The sequence below is a fragment of the Astyanax mexicanus genome, chromosome 6 (assembly GCF_023375975.1).
Source record: "Astyanax mexicanus isolate ESR-SI-001 chromosome 6, AstMex3_surface, whole genome shotgun sequence".
NCBI classification, from domain to species: domain Eukaryota; kingdom Metazoa; phylum Chordata; class Actinopteri; order Characiformes; family Acestrorhamphidae; genus Astyanax; species Astyanax mexicanus.
In genome coordinates this window covers 41,761,073-41,788,973 of record NC_064413.1, presented here as the reverse complement: position 1 = coordinate 41,788,973, position 27,901 = coordinate 41,761,073, and the positions used below count along the sequence as shown (strand labels likewise).

The following is a 27,901-nucleotide window of genomic DNA, read 5'->3' as shown; positions in this document are numbered from 1 at the left end:
TTGGGGGAAAAAGGCTGTTATTTGGTAAACTTTAACATTATAGCTTATGGTTTATTGTTGGTATTTACAAGAGTGGGGCGACAAACACAGGCAGGAAACATCCCACCGATTCTGTCCTATGAGGAACAGTCAACGTTAGGAATCACTGGTAACACATCTTTACAGATTCTTCCTATATCATCAAACGCACACATACACATACTTACACACACACGCTCACTTGCACACACCTTCATACATGGCCTGAGGCTCCTCCCTGCTACAGCACACTCGTTCATATAGTAAAAAAGGTCAGTTTGTGCTCTCTGAGCTTTGGCTTTGCCTCTTTAGAGTCGGAGGGATGTGGTGTCATTCTCTCTCTCTCTCTCTCTCCTTTGATCTTGTGTTCCCTTTCACACACAAGAGCTCAGCAGTCTCACTCTTTCACAGCGGCCGTTCTGGAGACTTGGAGCGAAGTGTAGAGAATGTGTGTGTATCCATGTGAAAAGGCAGTGCAGGTCAGGGTGGCCATCTTTTAGTCTCTCGTTCCTCACACCTGAATGTGCATTAGAACTTGTTTACGATGTGGCTGGAAGTCGTCAGGGACCGTATCTGTGCAAAGACAAATATACATACAGATTTTAAGTGTTGTACATTTGAGACCTTCTGAGATCATCATTGTATAGCAATAGCACATAATCTTTCTACATGCTTTCATCAATAAAAATCTAATCATTACCAATCAATTAACTACTAATTATTATACTCAGTAAAATGTATGACAATATAATATTGCCTCATACAGAAACTTTGTTCTTGTTGTTTTTGAGTTTTCCCAAAATGTGAATCTTACAGTTCTTTACAATTAAGTGACGAATGAATGGAACTAGAAATGCTCCAAAATTACATTTTACAAGTTAAAAAGAACTTTGAATGACAGTGATATCATGCAAAGTTTATCAGTACACTTTAAAAACAGATTTTATCAGAGTGCTGTACCTTTTGTATTTATGCTACATTAGCTTCCACGAATCTTATTATAACGGACCTGGCCAGTTATTAAACTCATTACTGAATACATTAATGAAGGGCAGCATTTATAAAGCTTCACTGCATCTATCCTTTTATTATCAACTGACATAAACCTACATACACATTAATAAAGGCTGCGAGGTTGGCAAGTTTGATACATATGGTTGGTGTAGTGTAGTGTATACCACACAACCCTTAACATGGCACTAAAATCCAAGTCCCTGGTAGGGCAGATACCCTGGTGTTTAAGCCACTCTGCTCTGCACATTTAAATAGTTTACCGGTTTTAACACACCCTCTGCTGATTTGAAAGGACTTTTAATTTACTTATCGGTTAAATTAGATGTGTTGGGAGAAAGAAAAGCAGCAAATCTGCAAAGTGAGTTGTATGTATTAAAACATACCATTGCAGCGGTAGCGTAGATTGGACCAGATGATGTTTTCTTGTGAGAAGCAGAACACTCCAAGTCGTCCTCCTCTCATAGATGTGTCAATCACCACGTCAGAATCAGCCACCATTTCTGTTCCCTCATAGAGCTTTACTCTGTCACACACACACACACACAAAGGGAAACCATGTTTAACCATGTGAAACCTCTGCTACCTCAGCCAGACCTTCTTTTAGACAACTGTGTTATACTCTACTGACTAGACATAGACATGATTTTACTTTTAATTAAAAATTCATTTCACAATGCAGTCAACTACCCCTTGTTGACACAGACGTGGAAATGCACACACACAGCTTGTCTAAATTCTGTGCAGAAGCATTATCAATAGAGTAGCTCTCTCTTAAGCAGAAGAACAAGAACCTATTGGCCCCAAGACTAATGGCAGGTGTGTGCTAGAGGGGAGTAAAGCCCCCTAGCATTAGGCTGTGGAGCAGTGGAACTGTGCTCTCTGGAATGATTGTGCTCCATTTAGATTTGGTGCTTAACCAACATCCCGACCTCACTTAGCAAAGACTAGTAGAAAGCCTTCTCTGGACAGCAGAAATAGTACAGAAGCCTGAATTTGTTTGTAATTACCTATTTATAATGTACTTGTAACAGAACTAGTGAAAAGTTTCTGCTTATCACAGAATCACACTGGGCATTTTCTGGTGGACAGAATGAGTGCAGACTGTAGCCGCTGGGGTTTGGGGTACAGCAGAGAAGAGTGCTGTAGGAGGTAGAAAGATGACGTGATGCTTTAGGGAAGCTGGACTGAAGTGCAGTGTGTGTGTGTTTGTGTGTTTGTGTGCGTGTGTGCGCGCTGAGCTCTATTCACTCTAACTGAATACAAAGCAGGTGTTTCTCTGTGTGTGACTGAAAGAGCTTGGAGTTTCACAAAGCACTGGCTACGCACACTCACTTACACACACACATGCATACACACGCCCATCTGAGGCCTCCCTCCATCTCCTGTAAGTAGTAATTGTGCACTGAAGAGTGTACAACATCTTTAAAATCCAGTGTACTCAACGTTTAAAATAAGTTCACACCAAATTATCTGATATAATTATCATAGCTCTCCTTTAAGTGTGTCTGTTTATTTATCTCCCATGCCATGTTATTTTTGTGATGATTCCAAAACTGACTACTTGACCTCCTCTACTAAGCACGGGAAATAAACACTTTATATAAGAAATAAAGGGGTAAACGACACAGGAAATCAGCCATGTTTCTCGTTCTCTACAGTTCCTGTTCTTTCGTTCCCTCACTCTGTCTCTCCAGACTGTCCACTACAGTAGTTTCCGTTGGATCTGCATATCAACAGGCACCAAGGAAATTCTTGCCAAGGATTTCATTGGCATGGTAACCTCAACAATGGAAGGCCAGGGGGCCCAAGCACTCAGTAAAGTCACAGAGGTTTTGGAGGGCTGGGGGACGCAGGGGAGGGGGACCTGAAGAGAAAAATATAAAGACAACCACCCAGACCCCCCAGATCAATGCATCAATTAACTGTAAACAGAATAGCACAATCTAGTGGTGTCCAACATATTCTGGAAATGTTATATTATACAAGATATTAGTTTAGCCCTTAGTCTAGAGCATAGATTGATATAAAGTACATCTGGCAGTTTTTTTTTTTTTACATTTACATCAAAGTTTAATAATGAATAAACATTTTTACATTGTAAAAAATTAAAGCATTACTTGTAGTATTGTTATTTTGGAAACTTTTGAGGTTTTTGCATGACAGCAATGATATATTACCTGTACTACAGTTGCTTCTTTTTTGAGAACAGTTTAAATCATCATGTAAAGTCAAAGTGAATGCATATTTAAACACTGCACTATGATTTCTGTCCTTTACTTATTTTTATTTTAAATTAAGATTAATTAATAATAAGTCTATATAATGAGTTCACTGCAAATAAATATTGTTGCTGTCCAAAAAACTAGTATATATTCTCTGGCCTTACAGCAACCAGAAAATGCAGACTTTATACATGTATCTACATTTCTAAAAGCTTTAAACTTTGAATATGAACAAAAGAATGCTTATTTGGAATTTGGGAGAAATGTTGTCCATAGTTTATAGATCAAAACAACAATGTTCATTTCATTCAAACATATAAATAGCTAAATCAAAGAAACTGATTCAGAAACTGAAGTGCTCTCTTATTTTTTTCCAGAGACACGCCAAACAAAAGTTTTAACTGCTGCAGCTTCATAGCAAGGAGGAGTGCTGGTGTTAGGTTAGGTGGTTTTAGTACAGGCCCTGTTCTGGACAGACTGACCTGATGTAGCCGACCTGTGGCCGGTGGCTGAGCTGCCAGCGGTAGGAAGTTTTGTCCTTCCAGCCGACATTACGTGGATCTTTCCACAGCAGCTTCACCTCACCGTCTGTGTCTCCTGTGTGCCACAGAGCGTTACGCAGGAACTCGCCAGGCCCTGTACGGGACTTCACTGCCTGCAGGAAGGCACAGCAGACCAGGCATATACCTCTTATTCAGTGTAACTCTTTAAAGCTTTGCAGAATCACAATGGACAGTCACTGTGTTCTTAATATGAGAAAATACCCACCTTAAGCTGTAGGCCAGTATCAGCCATGGCTCGGAACGGTATAGACTGCCAGTAGGTCTGCTCTGTTTGTTTCCACATCACCACGTAGAAGCTGGAGGAGTCTTGGTAGCCGAAGATAAATCCAGCGTAGTCATCATCAGTGACTGTGTTTATGTGGAAAGTGCCCTCAAAGTCCACTCCATTAAAAGCTGTGTAGCCTGCAGGTGGTGTGGTTTGGAGGGAGAGAGAGTGAGAGAGAGAGTTAAAAGAGTGCACATAGGAACCTAACTGTTAATTGGACTGAGCAGTATTCATTGTTATACTGCAAAGTAATTAAGAGATATGCAATTGTCTAATTATTGGGTAGTCTTTAAGTATGAAATCATAAGTTGAATGTGTGTTGAAACTGTAATTGGTGTACAATTACATTACTGTAGTACAATTAGCACAGAATGGTTCTAATACTATAGGGATGTATAGACACTAGACACTTTTGTAAAGAAAGTAAACAATAGCTGTGTACCGGTAAATGTTAAGCTCTGAAAGCTGGCTTACCAACTGCAAGTCCAGGATCACTGTTCATTGTCTGAACAATCTCCATACCCTGAGAACAAGACAGCACATAATACATCACATTATTTTTTATTATATCATTACTATTTTAAGTAAAAATAGTAAGTAATTAATTACTCAATCTCTGTCATGCTAAATCATTAAATCTCAAAAAATTAATAAAAAATTAAAAAATAATGTAGTTTTTCCCATAGTTGCCATTGTGAACATATTTATTTTGTATTAACAGCAATGATTTATATGTTTGTTTGTTAAAAATGTTTGTGAATTCAAAATACAAAATGTATTTATTTTTTGCCAGATTAATTATCAGGTATTTCAGTCTATTTTTACACATTGCGTCTGCGCTATTTCTATAACAAAGGTGCTTGTTAATATATACACCAACACTATCTTGGCAATGGAAAACACAGGAAAACATGTTTTTAAATACCAGTAAGTAAAAAAAAGACTAATGAGTTATGTAGGTATTAACCTCTTTATACAGACAGGGATTACCTGGTTAAGGACCACCCAGTTCGGGTCTATCTGTGCATCACCCTCAGGGTCCAGTATGACAGTTTGATAGGCTCTGAAATCTGTGAGTGTGACCTCAGCGCTCTCAGGACACACGTCAACCAAATCCATCACTGCATCATTGTCAAAGTCATTCTCACACACGTCTCCAACTCCATTACCTGCACAGAAAAAGAAAAGGAAAAAAAGGTGTAAAAAAAAAACAACAGTACTACGGTTACAATAAAAAAGTAATATAAAGAAATAAAACCTAATAAATGTAACGTAACTGTACCTTAAAACGTTGTATTTCTTTACATAATGGAAGTTAAAAATATTTTTATATAGTAAAGAATAAAAATTATTATAGTAATATATTTGAAGCATTTTTATTTTTTAACTTATCATTACATTTTGACACATAATTAAGAATTCGGATTTAAAATTTGTCAACATGTAAAAAAATGCCAGGAATTGAGATAGAAGGTGTTGTCAGACAAAGATGAAATATTTATTGTAAAATATACTAACTTTCAATAATCTACTGATTATAAAATTATTGTAGTTTCTATACTCATGCAACGTTAAAATGCAACATATTTTTTTAAAGTTCAGTTTACCAAACCACTAAAATTATAATATATAGTACATCATACTGTACATTAATGCTCTATTCTCATTATATCACAAATTAAATGTCCTAATATGATGTATAGAATTTACAATAATGGGTGGAAAACAAGTCTGAACTGTTTACTCAAAGATTAAAGGGGTTTTCTGAGTTCATTACCGTCTGAGTCTTTCTGGTTGGGATTTGGGATCAGCCGGCAGTTGTCAGGTCCGAGGCCTCCCATAGTTTCAAAATCAGGGATCCCGTCGTTGTCATCATCATTATCACAGTCATCTCCAATGCCATCGTTATCTGAGTCAAGCTGAGAGCTGTTCGGAATGTCCGGGCAGTTGTCTCGAGTGTCCTGGTGTCCATCCCCATCTCTGGTTAAATATATAAAGAGAGTGAGCAGTAAGCTTAAAGGGCTAAAACACATATAAAGTGAATTCAATATTGTCAGAAAAGCAGAGAAAAAGCCTGAGCTCCACTGGTGAAGAGCTTTTCTGTTGTTATCAGTAACAAACACTAGGTGGTAGTGTGGTCAGAGAAGTTATTCACATCCCTTAAATACATTAATTAAAGTAGTTTAAGCACAGGAGTAAACTCTCTCATGTTTGTGTTATTTAATAGATCATTAAACTTTAAATTTATCTTTATGAGCAGTTCCAGGTGGAGTGTGTAAAAGTGTTTGTGTGTGTGTGTTTGTGAATAAACATCTTTAAGCAAGTAATGTGAGAAGGCAGAGTGTTTAAAAAGGTCCAGGGAGACAGCTGAGAAAATGTGTGTGTGTGTTGTTTGTGTTAGTGTGTGATACTTACAAGTCTTGATTGGTATCACACACATCTCCCACAAGATCGTTGTCAACATCACTCTGCAAAAAAGAGAACTATTATTATTTAATCACTGAACTGAGAACACACAAAATTATATATGATTTTTTTTAACTTTCTCATTTTAGACTAATCATTTGCTGAGTTTGTAAATCGCTTGGTTTGGTTCGTTTTCACACAGGGAATTATCCATGGGCACAAATATATCACAACAAACCATGTGAGAAATTCTTTCTGCTTATTGGTCAGATCTGTCTGGTTTCACATACAGCAACAACAGACATGGTATTTGTTAATGCCTATAGTATTTAATACCTATAATATCTGATTAAAGTAGAACTGTGGTTAGTTTTCACATTCGGTGTGATTTGTTTAGACAGGTGTGAACACTATAATCAGACCACATCAAGACCACGAGAGGAGGTGGGCTCCATCAGATCTCAACCCTTTTAGCAGCAGTTAGTACTCAAAAAAGGGAATGGTATGCAGCCTATGCAACGCATAGGGGCGCTGCACTAGAGGGGGCGCCAAATCAAAGCCCCAAAAAAATTTCCTCTCCGGAGAAACAGCCAATCAGCTTGCTGGTTTTGCGGAGCGCTGTGGGCAAGTAATGACAGGACGATTGTAACGATTGATGATTTTAAAACGTATCTCTCCACCCCACCCTAACACCCCCAAGGGCGCAGATACTATGTTTGCATATACCCCAAAAAGTATGTAGTTGCGCTCCTGTTTTTACGTGGTGAAAATGTGATATGATCTCGATCTAATTCAACTATCAGCTGTACTTCACAAGTTTGAACTAAACCACTTCCTTAGCCAGGTGTGCTTTGCATTTAGTGTCCTGCCCCAGATTATTGCTACCATTTTACTGTATTAACTTTTGTAAATGTTCTTTAACATGGTCTGTTGTGCTCTGTTTTGGTGTATTTGAAAGTTTCCTGTGTATAAAAAAAAAAAAAAAGTGCTAAATGCTCCACGTTTACAAACTTGTTAACTGATTCAGGCCAGATCATAAAAAAGCGGTTGTGCTGAAATCTGTTCAGAATAAGCAATGATGACTTTATCTACTTCATATTTTGAAAACATCCTAAACATCTAGAGAGATTACAATGCTGTATTAAAGTGTAGGGACCTGCATGGGGTTGCTCATCTCAGGGCAGCTGTCACAGGCATCTCCCACTCCATCCCCATCCCTGTCTGTCTGCATAGGGTTCGGCACTTTGGGGCAGTTGTCCAGCACGTTCTGAATGCCTGGAGCCCACACACACAAGCACAAACACATGGTTAGTAGACTAGGTTGAGATTAAGAGAAACTAACTGGGTACAGTGCACTGGGTGTAAAATATGGTGTTAATGTTATGACTGATTGGTGTATGTCTTGTATATTATATATTACATATATTTACAAGGGGACATTTAGCAAAAAAAACATTGCTAGGGATTCTAATGTATAATTGGTCTATGTCATATCAGAATCTCAGTTGTATTTATATGTTGTATTTCTTTTACCATTTAAAACATCAGCTAATCTTTATAGTCTGCAAATATTTTATGATGAATTCCTATTAATCTTTTTCATACTATTCCCAGATTCTGTTGCAATGGTAGAAAGATAGGAGTATTAGTATAGGAGCATGAAGCTGTGATTTAACAAGAAACTACAGGGGTTTGTAGTTTGAATGAATCTGAAACACCTGGTTTTAGATCACAGTAATTTATTGTCCTGACGAACAGTTCTGGTGGAAACAGGAGAGTTGAGGTGCACATTGAATTCCATGGATATATGCTTTTTGAATACAATCCGGGTTAGCACCCGAACATCCCTTTCAGAGAGTCTCCTCTTGCGTCCACAGTTAATCCTGTTGGATGTGGTTGGTCCTTCTTGGTGGTATGCTGACATTACCCTGGATACCGTGGCTCTTGATGCATCACAAAGACTTGCTGTCTTTGTCACAGATGCGCCAGCAAGATGTGCCCCAACAATTTGTCCTCTTTTGAACTCTGGTATGTCACCCACAATGTTGTGTGCATTGCAATATTTTGAGCAAAACTGTGCTCTTACCCTGCTAATTGAACCTTCACACTCTGCTCTTACTGGTGCAATGTGCAATTAATAAATATTGGCCACCAGGCTGCTCCAATTTAGCCATGAAACCTCCCACACTAAAATGACTGGTGTTTCAGTTTCATTGTCCAACCCCTTTATGTGATAATAAACAATGGAATCTAAATAACCATCTCCATCAATGTCATTGTCGCAGGCGTCTCCCTCTCCGTTGTTGTCAGTATCTTTCTGGTCAATGTTGGGCACATTGGGACAGTTATCACAGGCATCTCCAAACGAGTCAGTGTCTGAGTTCTGCTGGTCTTTATTAGACATTAGCCGGCAGTTATCCTGAAACAACATCATACAGCATAGGGTGAACACATGTCTATACACCAGTTACACAACTGACAGTCCACACTGACAGTGCTGTGTGTTAAGAGAGTATTTTCAGTGGCAGCAGAACAAAATGCTCTAAAAACACACCTCCACATTCTTAATACCGTCTCCATCAGCGTCCTCATCACACTGGTCACCTATACCATCATTATCAGCATCCTCTTGGCCTGAGTTTGGTGTGTAGATACAATTATCCTGCACAGGAAAGATAAAGATAAAGAAAAATCCAAACATATACATAAACAGATAAGGATAATGAATCAATAAAACCAGTGTTACAAAGTTTCCCTCCTGTCATCTAAAAGAGTTTAATCCCCTAACGGCTATCAAGCTGACAAACCACATAGAAACAAGAACAATGCAGAGATTTAAATTGGCCTTTTCCTTAACAGAATCATCTTTACAGCTTCAGTATATGTATTTTATACTTGTATTTTTTGCAGTGCACAGATGCAGAACAGTACTAGTAATGACCAACCTAGTGTGAGCTGAAATCTCTGTGCCACCCCAACAACAAACCCCTATACATCTAGGCACATAAAAACACCAGACTATCCCTGCAAAGTATAAAGCAAAGCCATGTTTTTAAGATGCTCGACTTTTTGTTAAACTTTTTTAGAATATCTAAAGCAACTTTGAAAACTCCATCAATAAGGCCAGTTAAAGCTGGACACTTGAGTAACAGATTAGAAGGGAAATGTTTGATGTAATGATTCATTATATTATTGGATGTGCCATAGGTGCTAATGGCTTAATACGTCAATTAATAGGTCATTAATTGAAAAAAAGCCCCCTTTAAATCCTTTTTTTTTGCATTTAAAACTTATATAATAATAACATCTGTATATTAAGCTCCTGTATCTCAGTACAATGAGGGTACATACGTTTAAAAATAAAATAAATTGAATAAAGATCTGAATCTTTAGGAATTTAACCATTACCATGTATATCTCTTTGTATACAGCTCTGGAAAAGTTTCTGTCAATTTTTCTATTTATAGGTATATGTTTGAGTAAAATGAACACTGTAGAGATGTAGACCCCTTCAGACCTCAAATAATGCAGAGAAAACAAGTTCATATTCATAAAGAGTTCAGAAATAAATATTTGGTGGAATAACCCTGGTTTTTAACCACAGCATTTATGCATTTTGGCATGTTCTCCTCTACCAGTCTTACACACTGCTTTTGGATAACTTTATGCCACTCCTGGTGCAAAAATCAAGCGGTCTTCCTCTTGATTATATTCCAGAGGTTTTTATATGTGTAAAATCAAAGAAACTCATAATTTTTAAGTGGTCTTCTATTTTTTCCAGAGCTGTATATATTTTATCGGTGTGTTAAATAACACTTTACTTTTTAAGACGACTTCAGACCTGTTTGCAGTGCTTGTCGTTGTCCATGCAGGGCAGAGAGCGGTCAGGATAGCCGTCAATGTCTGTGTCTGTACCACATGTGTTCCCATTACCAGCCCAGCCCACATTACACTGAAAAACACAGAACAGATTAATGCAGACACTTCCTCAATCACACAGTACTGTTCAAATAATGAATGAGAAAGAGAAGTAGCATTAAAATACGATGATTTTAATATTATTTACCGCACAGGACACTTCCCCGTTCCTCTCCATGATGCAGTGCGCATTAGAGTCACATGGGTTAAAGCTCAGTGTAGCGCAGGATCTCCTTGGATAACAGCCTGCGGTCTGATTACCTACATACCCGACTTTACACTGACCACACTTAAACGAACCCTGAGAAAGAGAGAATGTAAGGCAATGAGATTATATGAAAGTGCTGATTTTTAATAATAAGCAATATTGCAATTTACTGCAACTTAAAGCTACATCAGAAATGTTTTAGATACATAAAGTAGCTCTGGTCCCACAAACTCAGAATGTCATATTTTGATCTAATGCTTTATTTAATGTTTGTACATCTGTTTAAGTGTTAATTGTCTAAGAAGCTCACGATAAGCTCAGACTGCAGGACTATACTCTTGTACTTGATGCTCTATCACTAAAGGTCCTCAAAGTCAGCCACATGACCCGAAATATAATAATCATTTATTAGACTTTGAATTTTTTTTTTTATTAAACAGAGAAAAGCCCAAAACTACACTTACAGTGCATGTACTACATATAATACAATGTTGTTAAAAAAGAAAAACATAATTAAAAAAAGGTTATTTTTATTAAACATTACATTTTTAATCCAAATAATAAGTATCATAAGTGTTACCTTTAGTCAGTTATATATAATTAGTACACTATACCAGTCTTATAGCCTTCAGTGATCAAATTCAGGTGCTGGCCCTCTAACTAAATGTAAAATAAAATAACACTTACAATGGTGTTTATGCAGACTGAATTGGGTGTGCAGGCATTGGCAACTTCAACACATTCATCAACATCTGAGCATTCCTGTGAGAGAAAAAATAATCAGTCAACAAATATGTTACATACTAAACTACCATCTAACTAAACTGCAGCTAGACATGAAGGTTTGCACACTCTTGGACAAATGATATAATTTGTTGGATTATTTCTTTTGTATTAAGTAGAATCTGTAAATAAGTTACATTACAATCAAATGTAACTAATCATCTGTAAATAACAAAAACATAACATTTAATATAATCAATGAGCTCTTTGCAAAAGATTGTGGAACTTTTAGTGTCAGTCTTTTAGTTCTTGTTCGAGTTTTTCTCCCTTATTGGCTATACTATAATGAAGGTCCTTTGCAGACATGTGAGGGTTAAAAACAGCCTTTTAATCAGTTGAGAACAGTCATCTTGACTTCCACAGTTCCCCTGAACTGCCATTTTTATGAACACTAACACCATGTTAGTGTCCCTAGACTGCTAAGAAATACCCATCAACCAATTAATAGCTGCTCTGTGATGGTCCTGTCAGGTCCTGACAATTTAAAAACAGGGTAAAAGGAGGATAATAAAGCATGCAGAGAAACAAGGAGGTGGTGTTATTAAAGTGTTCGGTCAGTGTATTATGTTTTAAATTAAATAATATAGAATCAGTTCCAGGATTTTTATCTGACAGCAATGATTAGCATGATCATTTTAAAGTACCTGTTTGTGGTGTTTGGCGTACTCCACACCAACCCCTAAGAGAGGGGGGCCCCAGAAGCCAGGTGGGCAGGGCTCACAGCTGAAGCCCTTTGCAGTGTTCACACATGCACTGGGGGAATAGCAAGGCTGAGCCAGCACACACTGAGAGAGAGAGTAGATAGAGATAAAGTGAGCGAGCATAATTACATTATAGTACAATTTATATATGTTTCTGAATCAGTTTCTCTGATTTTGTTATTTATAGGTATATGTTTGAGTAAAATGGACATTGTTGTTTTATTCTATAAACTACAGACCACATTTCTCCCAAAATTCCAAAAAAAAATATTGTCATTTAGAGCATTTATTTGCAATAAACGAGAAATGGCTGAAACAAAAAAGCAGAGCTTTTAGACATCAAATAATGCAAATAAAACAAATTCATATTAATAAAGTTTGAAGATTTCACAAATCAATATTTAGTGGAATAACCCTGGTTTTTAATCACAGTTTTCATGCATCTTGCCATGTTCTCCTCCACCAGTCTTACACACTGCTTTTGGATAACTTTGGCTTGTGATCATCAATCTTCCTCTTGATTATATTACAATTTATTTCAATTTAAGATTTTTTTTCCAGAGCTGTATGTGTACATATATATATATATATATATATATATATATATATATATATATATATATATATATATATATATATATATATATATATATATATATATATATATATATATATATATGCTATAGTATATGTATGAATGAATATATTTTGAGCTATTGATTAATATAATTTGTTTGCAGGCTTTACCTCATCGATGTCGTGGCAGTGAGTACCATTGCCAGTCATTCCTTCGGGACACGGCCCACAGCGATAACCTGGGAACTCAAAGTTCTCCATGCAGGCCACGCCCTTAAAGCAGGGGTTTGGTTGGCAACGAGAGCGAGGCTCATGGAACCCTGGACAGCAGAATACAGACAGAGACCAGTCAGAGAATTAGTATAATATGTCATTGTATACGAAAAGATAAAATCAACACACACTTTATATATGCTAATACTGTACATATATTTACAGATTTACATACATTTCTGTATGGTTGATTAAGCTGAAACAACCAAAATTCAGAAGCTGAACAGTCCATAATTTAAAGGCTAGTAAGGGCAAACAATTAAATAAAATGAGTAGGGCTGTCAACAAAGTTTTCAGCCCCTTACTCTGAAAACTTTAACACACAATACATATTTTATATATATTAACGCCAATAAATCACGCCCAGAAATACAGGTACATAGTAGCTTTAAATCACAGAATATTGTTGTGATTAATACAATTATTTTAAGTGAATGACACCACTAATATTTTGCCATTTTATTTACATTAACTACTAAACACTTAGTCCTCAGAAGAAGAAAAAGTGAATAATCTCAATTGATCACAGAATTTTGTTGGGGTTAATCAGATTATGTTTTTTTTTATCGACTGACCCAACTAAAATTAAACAGTAGCACAATGAACTTAAATACCCTCAGCTATCTTTGTAGCACTACCTTTCTCTGTCCCAGAAAACTATGCAGATCTGAGTATTAAAGATACCTTTACACCTCTAAATACAGGCTTATATTTTTCACAACCTTTTACATGTTTATTTAGTGACTCTCTAAAATTAGTATTAATTTTTTTTATCTCTAAAAACATTCTAGTTGCAGCAATCACTGGCCAAAATCTTATAAATAATAGTAAAAAAAAAACATTTTACACAACCATTTTTCAATCTCTCAGTATCCTTTTCATTTGAACAGGCCTTTTGTTTTACTGTACCTTTAAATGCAGAAGTTGGAAGATTTTGTATTTCACCTGCATTTCTGCATAACGTCCATTCATGTATTATGCTGACTGGGAACTAAACAGTGTTTTCTATATGATATATTTATTTATAAGGCAGTCATCATGTTTTACATACAACCCCTGTATTAACTAAATAACCCTTAAAAAAATGAGTAAAGAACACTCACCACACACTTGGCACTCCAGTATAGTGTTTCTAATTAGAGACATCTCCTTCACCTACAGTTAACAGAATCGCACACAAATACACAAGTCAATACAAAAAATATATATGTTTTTATAAGCTTTGGACATCAAACACTCACTAACACACACTAACCTGTTCTCTTATGTCCTCTCTTAGCTCACCCAGGATCTGGTTGAAGATGATGAGTTGTCCTATCAGAGCTTTGGTGTGATCTCCTGTCAGAATCAGACGAATTTAGTGTTAGTGTTATCATGCTCTTACTCTACAAACTATAAATTAGACAACATAGTGATGAAACATTCTCACCTAGAATAGAGTTTGCTTCCCCATTAACTATAGACAGAGGAAAAGACAAGGACGTTAGGAATAAATCAAGAATATATTCTTAGAATAGATGTAGTATTTAGTCAGTATTCAATAACTGAATTTATGAATTCATCTATAACCATTTCTAAATGTTTTTTGCAGATACTGTACAGATATGAATGTAAATTATTACCTATGTTATAGGCTGAAGAGTCCCCCTGGAATGGGCAGTCAGTGAGAGCTCCTGCTTTAGCTACACTGCCTCCAAGAGCCAGTTTAAGAGACTCCACAGACCCCTGCAACCACAGAGATAGATAGAAATAGAGAAAGCGAGCACAATTACTTTATAGTACAATTTATATATGATTATGAATTAGTTTCTCTGATTTTGCTCTTTATAGGTATATGTTTGAGTAGAATGAACATTGTTGTTTTATTTTATAAACTACAGACCACATTTCTCCCAAATTACAAATAAAAATATTGTCATTTAGAGCATTTATTTACAGAAAATGCTTTCAGACCAATAATGCAAGTTCATAATCATAAAGTTTTAAGAGTTCAGAAATCAATATTTAGTGGAATAACCCTAGTTTTTAATCACAGTTGTCTTGCATCTTGGCATGTTCTCCTCCACCAGTCTTACACACTGCTTTTGGATAACTTCATGCCACTCCTGGTGCAAAAACTCAAGCAGTTCAGCTTGGTTTGATGGCTTGTGGTCATCCATCTTCCTCTTAATTATATTCCAGAGGTTTTCAATTTGGTCAAATCAGAAAAACTCATAATTTCTAAGAGCTGTATATCACCAAAGCACCAAAACTGTGAATAAAAGCCCCTGAAGTGAGCCCACCTGAAGGCGAGCGTACGCCTTGTAGCCGTTCCGTATCTCCACTAACTCTGCCTCAGCAGGCAGAGCGACTAGTGGAGGCAGGCGCTGTGCAGAGTCAGCCAGACGACAGTTGACGTAAAGCTCCAGGCTTAGGTTGTCTCTGCGCAGGCCTCCCACACGCAAGATGATGGACTGAGCGCGCCCGTCTGCCAGGTTAGCGCTCTGCAGGTTCACCGTGTGCAGCTTCCCATCCTCACGAACATACCGAACCAGAGCTGACAGGACAGACGTTCAGTAATTACAGAGTTCATTATCAAGCACATCATGCGTACGTTTGTAACCAGACCTTTACAAAGCAATTACAAATGAGTGAGTAATATGCCAAAGACTACAGTGTACTTAACATTGTGTAATTACAGATGATTTATGTAGAGAAATGGGGCCTTTGTGGAAGGTCAAAAGAACAGAGGCTGAAGAACACACTCTGCTGAGCTTAATATTGAGTTTTTTAGTGGAACAGTCACAGCATTGTTCTTGAGACCTGGCAGTTTTTTTCCGTTGTACGCATCTGACCTTCCCTGCCTTTAGCGTGCATTGCAGTGGGTAACCATAATAATATACAAACAGCATCACTTTGTGTAAAGCTGTGCAACATCAGGTCACTGCTGAGTTTTTTTTAGTCTTATGGCTTCGCTTCACAATAGAGGTGGGCAATTTATTGTAGTGTAATATATTTTTAAGTATATTAAGGACTTTAGTAATAAAAGAACATTGATCTAACTGGACATTTAATTAAAGCACAATTAGTCAAGTTTATCTCAAAGGGTACAAAGGGTAGAGATGTACAGTAAGGAAGTAAAACTACTAAAATGTAAAAGTACTAAAATTCTGTATCTTTACCTACTGGAGTATTATTTTTTTCTTCTATTTCCACTTTCACTGAGTTGAATGCTTTAACTCATATATTTTTATGTGCTATATCGTTATTTGGTACAGTTATAAAAATGTTCCAAACCCACATTATCAGTAAAGCCAGAGCGGTAGATGCTCTGCTTTGTCACCAGGTTTGATGAAGCTTCTCATCATTAAGCAAATCGAGAGATCCATTCTACCTTTCACTCTGAGAACTTTCCACTGGTTTCTATATTAACTACAATACAAAAGTACTGTTCATGAAAGTACATAAACTACATAAAAGTACAGTACTGTACTTATACTTTCAGTACCTGAGTAGTACATTATAGAATAAACTACATGCAATACTTACGTCCCAACATTTTGAATACATTACTACATTTCCACATATGTGTGGAGCTTAAAGAACACTTTTTTGACAGAGAACTTCTACTTTTACTCAAGTCTGGGTCTCTAGTACTTTATACATGTCTACCAAAGAGCTTATGGTGAAATTTGTGTTACATATAAGGGTGTGTAAAGATCCTTTCAGCATATTCATTCATAATCATTGAGTTTAACTCATTCAGTCTTCTAGGAACAGATACTGAACATTCGGAATTAGGGCTGTGTAACATTGTAAAAAGAAAAAAAACAAACCAAAAAAGGATATTCATCAAATATATGGGTGATTCTCGATTACAATTTAAATTGTTTGTTCTTGCAGAACAACTTCAATTGATTTTTTTTTTAAAGGCAGCACCCTTTAAAGATGTGCAAACAACTGTTTCCTTTACATTTAATTATTTTTTTTATACAAGAATAGTAAACAGCCCCTTTCAAACTTCTATGCAACTTTTATATTAAACATAGTACAAACATGGCCTCCTTGTATTTCAGTTTAGGGAGAGTTGAAATATAAAAATTACTGCCACATAAAAGAGAGTTTTTCTTTCTATTAAGATTTCCTCTGGCAGCTTCCATATGTAAATATTATTCAAATTCATTACATTATCTTCCCTGCACATTTCTATACTATTCCTATACTAAACAACCTGAGTGCATATCAGAACAGTTTGTGAATGTGTGATCATTTTATGTCTTATTAACAGAATGTAGGTGTGCTTATATCATCCTTCTCACATGATTTCTAAAACAAAATGTTAAAATAAAAGTTATTAAATAGTTTCTGTGTCATTAATGTTACAAATAGGGTTTTTTTAACTTTGCCATGTGCCCTCTTTATCACAATAAACAAAATAAGCAGGAATAATGCTCAATTAATTTAACAGATTTAACAGACCATCTCGCCCAATCCTACTGAAAAAAGTAGGTACCTTTGTTGATCTTGCCCATGATGGCGAGCTCCAGGTACTTCTTATTGTCCTGCTTATTGTAGAAGCCCAACAGAACCCCGCCCAGTTTGGGGGGCAGGCGGAAGGTGGAGACTATGTAGAGGTCGCTAAGGGTTTTCAGAGCTCCAGACATCTTCTCCACAGCAGCAACGTTCTGCTTCACATCCTGCAGAGCCAGCATGTCTATCACTGAAACAACAGACCAGACAGTCATATTCTGAGTCATTTTCTGCAAACAAAAAGGACTAAGGTTAAATATCAGTGCTGTCATATTAAAATATTGTAACCTTTTACACAACTTAAAACAACAGGTTATAACTGTTCTGATGGACATATCAATAAAAAGAACAGCAAAATACATTTTCACACAATCATTTCAGAAATAAAAGATTCTGCTCTCTCTTTCACATCTTTATTTCTACAGCAATATGAAAAAAAAATCCATTTCATTATGAGCATATCTAGGCTATCCCCAGTTTTTAAAGCATATATTATAACAATTTATTATAATACTGAATAAATGTATGTGCCATTAAAAGAGAGATTCACACTTTTGTCCTGTTTGTGCCTTTCCTGGCATGTCTCTGTTTTTCCTCTGTCTGTTTGTTTTTCTGTTTTGTTTCTGTCTTGTCTCCTCCCTTGTCTCTGCCCTAGCCCCGCCTTGTCATTAGTGCTCCCACCTGTGTGTAATTTGTAACCCCGCCCTATCGTTATCATTTCCAGGTGTTCATAATTTGTTTCAGTGTATAAGTAGCCCCTATAGTGCAGTCGTTCTTGTTTGCTCTTTTTGGTCTTGTGCAGGTTTCATGTAAGTTCATGGTGTATGTTAGCCTGGTTAGTGTGCCTTTTGTTTTGTTCCTTATGACTTTGCCTGTCCTGCTTTTTGCTAATTTGGTTTCTTGTTTGGCTTGTTTTGTTTTAATAAATTGTACTTGGCATTACATCTACCTCCAAGCTTACATTGTCACCGTTACAGTGCCCAAAGTGCTTCTTGAAAGTACACTTTTATTAAGTTGTTGGCCAGATAATGCGGCATGCATGGTCAGGGCATTCGAGAGTTTCTGCTAAATATGAAAGTTACCACAATGCTGGATTCAACAGTTGTTGCTAGTTATTTTTTGCTAAAGTAATTTAAATAGTGCTTTTTCTTCTAAGCTCAGAATTTTCAAATACATGAGCCTTAAAACCATATTGCCCCCTTCACAGGTAATGTTTTGTATTTATTGATTTATGTTACTAATGTCCTAATTAGTAAAATGTGTGTTCCACTTTGCCTTTAAAGAAGTTTTTACAGAGAAGGACTAATCACATTTTTAATAATGGAACTTGAGCACCCTTGTTTTAGAAAAATTAAAATGCCTTCCAAGTACCATTATGTTGTAAGTTTTCCAGATTCACAAGCACCTTTCTGTGTCTATTGAGACGACAGTACTTAATATTAGCTCATTTACTATAGGGCAGTTCTAGTAAAGCAAGTGTGAGGGCTCTGTGTTTCTCCAGAGCCACTGATGTTCTTTAGCCTCTGCAACAGCTGGGACCTACCACTAAGTCAGGATGTCCATTTCTTGCTGTTTTGTCTTGGGAATTACTGTTTGCACTGCTTTTTTGGCATTACTGAAGTGAAGGCTTTAGGTTATAAAGAAAAGTATAATTTTAACAGGTGGTGGTGCATTTTAACTACATTTTTTCAAACACAATAAAAACATATCTCTTATAATGGTGGATGTAGGTGAACTTGGGTAAGCGTTGTCGAGTGCTAATGTGTGTGTGAAGCTTACATCGAACTCAACTTGATGCATTTTATAAATTAACTTGTTGACTTCTTTCTCACAAGAGTTAAGTATTTCTACCAGGTAATCTAAGATCCTCGATCAATTAGCATTGAGTGCATTGTGCTGAGACTTCCAGATCTTCCTCAGTGATCTACAGACCCCTGCTGACTTTTCCAATAAGTGTCCCCCCCCTTTACCATTCACCCTGCCTCTCCCAACTCACTTCTAGCATAGTGATTCGCTTGACTATCAAAATGTTTATAGAATTGGCAGCGGCAGGCCAGCAGGAGCTCTGCCAGGAGTAGTGAGTGTGTGAGGCTGAGGTAAGAACAGAAGGGAAATAATGAAACGAGAAGTCGAGGCAGGCGGCAGAGGGAAACCTCCAGCCTGTAGGCCGGAGTCACCCTCTGCCTTCATGCTCCACTAGGAATCCAGACTCCAGACAAACGCTGCCAAAGGCACCAGTGAATGGAAGACTTGAGAAAGATGAGAAAGATCAACATGTGGAACACACACGTATCAAAGCAGCCACAGGAAAATCATAGAGCGCCCTGGCACCAGCCACATGCATTCATATGGTTTGGCTTTGTATGAAGAAGGCATTGTGAATGCGCTTATCATCTTGCATGTATAAATCAGCAGTTTCCACTCCTGTAGTCCTGATGGTCCTAAACCAAACTTCTTACGTTCTTACCAGTACCACAGTGTTTCAGCAGATGCTTACTTGGTTGTTACGTCCAAATTATGCAAATTATGAAGAAGACTAACTGTAATAAAACAGGATTTATAAAGAGTTACAATCAGTCTTTTATTAAATTGGGGCAATTACAGAACATATAAAGTTATCTGTTTGAATGGAACAAGTGTCCTATTCTTTTAAGCCAAAATATAAATTTTACTATGAAATGTGGCAGTAGAATATTTAAATCTGACTGACTTGTAGCTGTGTAATATTTCTTATCCTTCTGTTTTTATTGATTCATTTATTTCATATATTTTTTTAGTGCTTACAACACTGGTGCTCATTTTCTTTGGTGTGCTACCAACAAATGCTTTTTGCTTGTTAAGATTGATTGTGCTAATTTCCTGTATTTTGCAATTTCTTTTAAAACCGATAAAACATTAAATAGAAAAAAAAGTCTAGATTCCATTACAAGAATATTGCATTGAAGTTAACATACACAATGAGAACAAACGTACTGGGACATATCATTGAATTAAAAATGGTTTGTCCTGCATTTGTTGGAATAACTGTCTCTTTGTTGGAGTACAGTCCAGGGAATGCTTTCTGCAATTTTCTGGAGCGTTGCTGTGGAGATCTGATGGCAGTCAACAACAGAAGTGTTGGTGAGGTCTTCATAAGGATGTTGGACCACCACCCTACTTCATTCCAAGCTCCCCAACTTATCTCAAAAGAGTGGCAGACTCTGGGCAGGGGTAAAAAATAAATAAAAGAGTGCATACTACACAACATGAGGCCTGTACTGAATATTCTGGAGGGGGTATTATTAAAATTATTAAAAACTTTTTGTGCCAACAGCATCATCATTAACAGCAATTTACTTTGGCTTGTATCATCAAATAAAGGTTTTCCTCTGGACAACACATCACATTTAATCCACTAGCATGACACTTCTTTATTAGAGGAGCACTCATTGGGACACTAGTAAGGGTGACATAGAAGGTCATTTATTGATCTAGGTCATGTCATTACTTGGTGATCTGAAGATTACTGGTTTAATCATGTTTCTTTCCATGTAGCCAGTGGTATAAATGTTTAAAAACATATAAAACAAAGCAACGGTGGGGTTCTGTGGTTCATGGGTAGGTGGCCTCATGATTGAGCAGTTATCGTTCAAGTATTGATCGAGAACTCAACATCATGTCAGACTGTGTAATTATCTTTTTAACTAACGGCAGGAAAAATGTCAAAAAAAGCCCATGTGCACTCATCAGGACTATCAGGGTTCAAATTTGTACAGCATGTAGAACTATGGAATCTAAATATTTCTACCGAACCAAGAAGTAGAAGAAAAACTCCCTCTTGGCTGTGCAATGCTATGGCTCAGGAGTTTAAATGTTGGGTCGTAGATCTGGATGGTCAGGTTTCAAGTTTATTTCAAAGCTTTAAATCTAAACTTAAAAATTAAAATGTTTGAAAACCTCATTCTGTGCCAGTGAAATCCTGTAGCTCACTTGTAGATAAGATGCCTTATTATCAAGAGGTTGATGGTGCTAGACTGATAAAGAACTCTATGTAATGTTGGAGAACAGAATATAATGTTTCTAAATAAGAGTAAAACCAAACCATGGTAAAATAAAACACACTACACTTCCACTGTGATTAGATGGATTAGTGGTTTAAACCATGGCTCAATAATCAGGAGAGTCAGGGTTCAATTCCTGAGTGAGTCTTTTCTGCTTGTGTTCATTGCAAAGCTTAAAATCTGAGGTAGAAATGTTAAAAACACACATTTAGCTCTGTGTGGTTCTGTGTCTCACTGGTAGATGTTAAGCCTTATGATTAAGAGGTTGTTGGTTCAAAACTGATTGGAATCTTAACAGCATGTTGAAGCAAAAACCTTATATTCTCCTACATATTAGTAAAACCCAACCTCATATGTTGCAAAAAGGCCAGTTGTTTGTGTGGTGGGATGGCTCAGTGATTGAATGTTGGGTCTAAGATTTGGATGGTTGGGGTTCAAGTCTTGAGAGCAGTCTTTTGGCATTATTCATTTGCAAAGCTTAAAATCTGAGATAGAAATGTACCAAAAATACCAATAGACTTGTGTTCCTAAAGTTGTTGGTTCAAAACCAGTCAGAATCTCCACATCTGGTTGGACTGCTAATCTCATATATTCCTAAATATGAGCAAACCCAAAACAAAGAGGCAATAAAAAACACTGTGTTTCAAAACAAAGACACCATAGCTCACCATAGGCCTGTGTTCTGGGCAGTCAAGGTTCAATGCTTCATTGAGGTCTTTTGTTATGTATTCATTGTAAAGTTTAACCTCACAAATATCTAAATGATCAAAAGACACCACAGAATGCTGTGGGATCCTGTGGCTTACTGGTAAAAGCTATGTCTAACGAGTAAGAGGTTCTTGGTTCAAGACCACTCTCTGTCTAAATCTCCTTAAAGCATGAGTTTTAAATGTTTCTATATGACAGAACCCAACCTATGAATTTTAAAAGAAGCATGTATTGCTTGTGGTATGCAATGTTGCAGTGGTCTACAGCATGGGTCTGTGAGCTGGATGATGTGGGTTCAAGTCTTCAGAAGTTGTTTTATCTGTTATACATTGTAACAGATAATGTGTTACAAAGAAGTTTAGGAAACACTAAGCATCTGAGGTGTGCTGTTGTGCACTGGTAGGTTCTGTGCCTCTTGAATAGGAGGTCACCGGTTCAAGACTCGACCTGTGATCTGTATGCTTAGGATTCGACTGCACTGAAATTGTTTGTTATTTTATATACATTTGAATCAAACCAAACCAAAATAGATCAAAAAGCAACCCTAGCTCCCAGGCTGATGCTCTGGTTGAATGGTTTAAACCATGGGTTAATGATCAGAACAGTTAAGAGTTCAAATCCTGAAGGGCATTATTAGTTATATTTACTGCAAAATTTAAAACTTGAGATATAAACACTAAAAAACATAAGCCCAACACGGGATCATGTGGCTTACTGTTAGATGCTACGCCTTGCAATTAAGAGGTTGTTGGTTCGAGGCCTCTCGGGATCTCTACAGCATTGAAAATTTTCAAGATTAAGAGATTACAGGTTCAAAAACAGACTCAAAGTTTTCTAAATAAGACTAAAGCACAAAAAACAATGTCCAAAGCTATGGCTCAGTGGTTTAAGCTATGCTCCTGTGACAAGAACAATCAGGGTCCAAGACTAGCTAGATGTGTTTTAGAAAGATTCATAGTAAACCTTAAAATCTAAGCATATAAATATGCAAAGCATAATGCAAATCAGTATTAAGTGTTGAAAAAACACTTAATACCTGTGGGGTCCTGTGGTTCACTGGTAGATGCTCTGCCTCACAATTAAGAGGTCAGCAGTTCAAGACCAGTCAAGATCCTCACATGTTGTGAAAACATTATTGTTTCTACCCATGAGTAAAATGGAACCATAAAGGTAAAAAACAAATTCCAACTATAGGCAGATGCTGTAGCCCAGTGGTCTAAACTGTGCATCTGTAATCAAGCAAGTCTGAGTAGGACACTTGGTCATTCTATTTTTGTAAAGCTTAAAATCTAAGACGTAAATGTATAAAAAACACATGATCTTCCTGTGGGATCCTGTGGCTCACTGGTAGAAGCTCTGCCTCATGATTAAGAGGTCACTGGTTCAAGACCGGTCAGGATCTCCACACCTGGTGGAAACAAACGCGCATGTAAACAGCAGACAAAGCTAGCAGCAGTCCCCGCATCGGGGGTCACATGTGACGGGCAGACAAGGCCGGACCAAACCCACAAAGGGGGAGAGGAACTACCTGGCCCTCTCCCCCTGGGGCCTCTAGAGAGATAACCAGCAGCAGTTATGGAGCCCAGGGGCAAAATTTTTGATGGACTTAACCCTGAAAGGGAACTGCAAAATTCTACCTTTACTGCCTCTATTTCATTAGGAAAAATGGCAACATGCCCCCACCTCTTTTCTTTTCTTTTCTTTTCTTTTCTTTTCTTTTCTTTTCTTTTCTTTTCTTTTCTTTTCTTTTCTTTTCTTTTGTCCCTTGTCCTTCATGCCCAACCAATCTCTTGAGCTTCACCCAGTCCCACCACATCCAAGACTGATCCACGCAGGACTTGAACCCACAATCTCCTGCTCATGAGGTAAAGCCCTTTACCTCTCAACCACCTGGGTTCACATTCTGCAGCTTTTTTTTAGGGGTTTATCATGAAGCCATGTGTCCTGATCAGGATAATCTACCCAAACAGTCCTCTATTTCACAAACACTCCTTGTTTCTACTGTGTTCATATGTTAGTCATAAGATCCTATATTTAACCTTTTAACATATAGAAGAACAGAGAATCTGTTATGGGTGGTATCAAACCATATATTTTTTATTTTTTAACAACAGCGCAGATGCTGCTAATGGTGTGTGTACAAAAAAAAGCTCCTGAACCCACGTGGTTGAGAGGTAAAGGGCTTTACCTCATGAGCAGGAGATTGTGGGTTAAAAGCCTGCGTGATGCAAGCTTGGTTGTGGTGGCACAGCTCAGGTTCAAGTGAGTGGCGGGGCAGGAGAGACAAGCACAAAGTTAAGTGAATGGGAGCAGGATAAGAAGGGGTGAGACAGAGAGGGGGAAATAAAAAAAGGGAATGAAAGAAAGATAGATAGGGCTAATTTTATTTCTGTGCAGGTAAAGGTAAAATTGTGTGGACAGGGCTTACTGAGGACTTATACTGTGCCCATTTAAGTCTCCAACCCATGCTTTAGACTGCTGATCCAGAGTGGTTTATGAGTTTTAGGAGTTTTATTCAGCTTGCTTTTTCAGTTTGCTTTTACTCATATTTATAAGCATTTAAAATGCATGCTATAACAAGCTGTTAAGATCCTGGTTAGGCTTAAACCAACCTCTTAGTTGTGAGACACAGCATCTTCCAGTGAGCCACAGGGCAACACATCAATGAAAAAATGTTTTTTTGAACATTTAGATTTCAGATTTTAAGTGGTATGATGAATACATACTAAAGAGCAGGGTTCAGGACTTGAACCCTGATCACACTAGTCTCAAAGCCATTGTTTAGCCCACTGAGCTACATACTCTTAGACACATACTGCAGTTTTTTTAACATTCTTGGTTTGGTTTTACTCATATTTTAAAACACATTTTAAAACATCAAGACCCTGGCTGGTCTTGAACCTGTGACCTCTTGATCATGGCACATAGCATCTACCAGTGAGCCACAAGACATCTCAGCTTTTTAGGTGTGTCGTTCATATCTCGGGTATTAAGCTTTACAATTATTATGTGAAAAAATACCTTTTTTAGAACTTGAACAAAGCCATTATGTAGACCACTGTACCAAAGCACCTGTCTAGAGCTGCTGAGAGTTTTTTTTAAAACCTTTTTGGTTTAGTTTTACTTGTGTACATTTAAAAGTACACTCTATTCATGCAGTGGAGGTTCTGCATTGTCTTGAACCTACAACAGCTTACCCAAGTGGCACAGCATCTACCAGTGAACCACAGAACACAATGCTACTGAAGGTTTTTCAACACCTGTATCTCAGATTTTAAGTTTTACAATGAATTTTACAATGAATGCCAAATACATTTAGGACTTGAACCCTGAGCATTCAGATCACAGAGCTATGGTGGAAACCAATGAGCCACAGCAACTCTGAAGGAGCTTCTGAATCATGAAGTATAGAAGCTAACAGTGAGCTACAAGATCCTACAAGAGCTCTGTCTTTTTTTGCACAATTATTTTTCAATTTTTAAGCTTTACAATGCATACATGAGAAAATTTTACTTTTAGGACTTTAGTAAGCTGTGGTTTAATCTACTGAGCCACATCATCTCTGAAGCTGAACAGCTTTTGGGGGAGAATTTGACCTGCATGATTTGGGTTTACTTATATTAAGAAACGTTTTAATTTAAAACATCTACATGCAGGTGAGCTTCTGAACAGTCGCCATAACAAAGTACAATCATCACAAAGCACCTACCAGAGAGCCACAGGAAAACTTTGTGCTGAGTGTTTTTAACAAGTGTATCTAAGATTTTAAGCTTTACAACGATTTATGTATCTATCAGGACATGAACCTCTTGTTCACAGACCCATGGTTTAGACCACTGAGATACAACTCCTCCATAGTAGTGCGGCTTTTTTATATTTTTGGTTTGATTTTACATGCGTAATAACATTTAAAGACTTAAACTAATGGCTTCTTGATCAAAAATGTAGAATCTTACCTTTATCACACTCTGTTGCACAATAAAATTACAAGACCTCTCCTTTTTTTTACCCCCCTCTTACTACTTCAGCTTCACCAGCACCACTAAAATGAAGGCTAAAACACACTGGATCTGAACCCACAACCTTCTGCTCATGAGGCAAAGCCCTTTACCTCTCCACCACCAGAACTTAATCTACTTAACCATTCCTCCTTCCTCAAACATTCCCAATTTATGCTGCATTCATGTGGTAAGATTCTACTTCCCATTTGTAAAGTCAGAACTACAAGTATGTTATATTAAAGATCAACATGAAAAAATGTCAGCTGTCAAGCAAGTTCACTGTTTGTTTGAAAAAAAAATATATATATATGTACCATCCAATACTGATCCTGTATCCATTTCGGCCATGTTAAAAGATTACAGGACACTTTAACTGAGGAACTTGGGTCTCAAAATTGTTCACTAGGAATTACAATATGAAAGGGTGTTGTGTTCTTTTATTACTTCCCAGAGACTCAGAAACTCAAACATCAGAGACTCAAACATCTCTAAATTGGGTCCCCCAGTAAAGAAAAGTATATTTTGGGTTTTTGATGGGTTCTTTATTTCCAAATTGTCTCTGATACTGTTAAATCCATAGAAAGTTTATAGCTTAAAATAACAGTGAAACTGAACAGCAGCATATATATGTGAACCCAGCAGTTTTAGTGTGTCTGATTTGAATTTAAATGAATCTAAATCTAACTCATTTGACAGTTACCTCAACTTTCCTGTCCTGAATTTTATTAATAGTTAAATTAAAATAGTTTACATTACAGCACCATATATTTTTTTTGTAAACTGGTCCCATTGGATGCTCATCACCAAATTAAAGCTCCAATCTCAAAAATGTCCCCGGTTCATACTACTGACTGCCTTTAGAAAATTGTGACAAAACGTCAGGCTGGAGATGGATTGGTGTTTGGTTGGTGGTTCTGGCTTTACTCACTGTGTGTGAACTGATAAAATATGCACTCATAGAGAGTTTGCAGAGTGATCACCAAGTTCCCACCAAATATCTGGCAGGTTTGATATCTGGACCAGTCAGCAACTTTAAATCCCATTGATGAACCCAGGCTGTTCGAAGCACAGGGATGAAAAAAGGCTGTGTCTGTGTGTGTGTGTGTATGTTTGCACATATGTGTCAGCAGTTGGGTGAAACTTGCTGAATGCATTCACGAGAAGTGTCCACAAATGTTTGGACATATAGGGTCACAGGTTCTAACACAGGGATTTAGCCTAGTCATTGAAATTCTCCATTCTGAAGGCTGCACAGTCCAACACTGTAGGTTTAATCACTGTCTGGTAAACTGCCTGTATTACAGTGTATGACAGTACTACCACTATGGATTAAAAAATAAATGAATGATTACACTGTTCTTATAATAAGTGCAGTGATCATGTGTATAAATTTACTTGTAGAATTATGGGACATACAAGCAAGCTGAACCGGTTGCCTACCTTGTGGGTCCTGTTTCTCCAGGGGTTCAGCCCAGCAGGTCACCTGAACCAGGGCCAGTATAATCCAGACTGGCACACATCGTTTAGCCTTCATGTCCACAGAGAAAGAGCGCTGGACTCACTCAACCCGAAATAATGAGAAAGTGCAGTCAGAAAGCAGCGGGTAGAGCAGTAGCAGAGAGTTACTGGAGTGAAAGCAGTGCAGAGTACTTGCTCCTGAAGCTGCTGCATGTGTGGAGGAGGGGGTGAGAGTGGA

General features: G+C 37.3%; 1 protein-coding gene across 1 annotated transcript; it reads right to left on the bottom strand.

Annotated features, from left to right (window-relative positions):
* On the bottom strand, nt 1-27,901 carry thbs3a (thrombospondin 3a). The gene is made up of 23 exons (XM_022673589.2): nt 27,646-27,901; nt 17,440-17,646; nt 15,230-15,483; nt 14,570-14,672; nt 14,377-14,403; nt 14,203-14,285; nt 14,051-14,102; nt 12,846-12,994; nt 12,042-12,182; nt 11,302-11,376; nt 10,555-10,707; nt 10,330-10,440; nt 9,043-9,150; nt 8,748-8,907; nt 7,645-7,763; nt 6,498-6,550; nt 5,860-6,062; nt 5,073-5,251; nt 4,557-4,605; nt 4,023-4,219; nt 3,737-3,909; nt 1,416-1,555; nt 1-591 (listed from the first exon to the last, which is right to left on the bottom strand). Exons 1-23 carry the CDS (start codon nt 27,737-27,739, stop codon nt 530-532), a joined length of 2,892 nt encoding a protein of 963 aa, XP_022529310.2. The 5' UTR covers nt 27,740-27,901; the 3' UTR covers nt 1-529.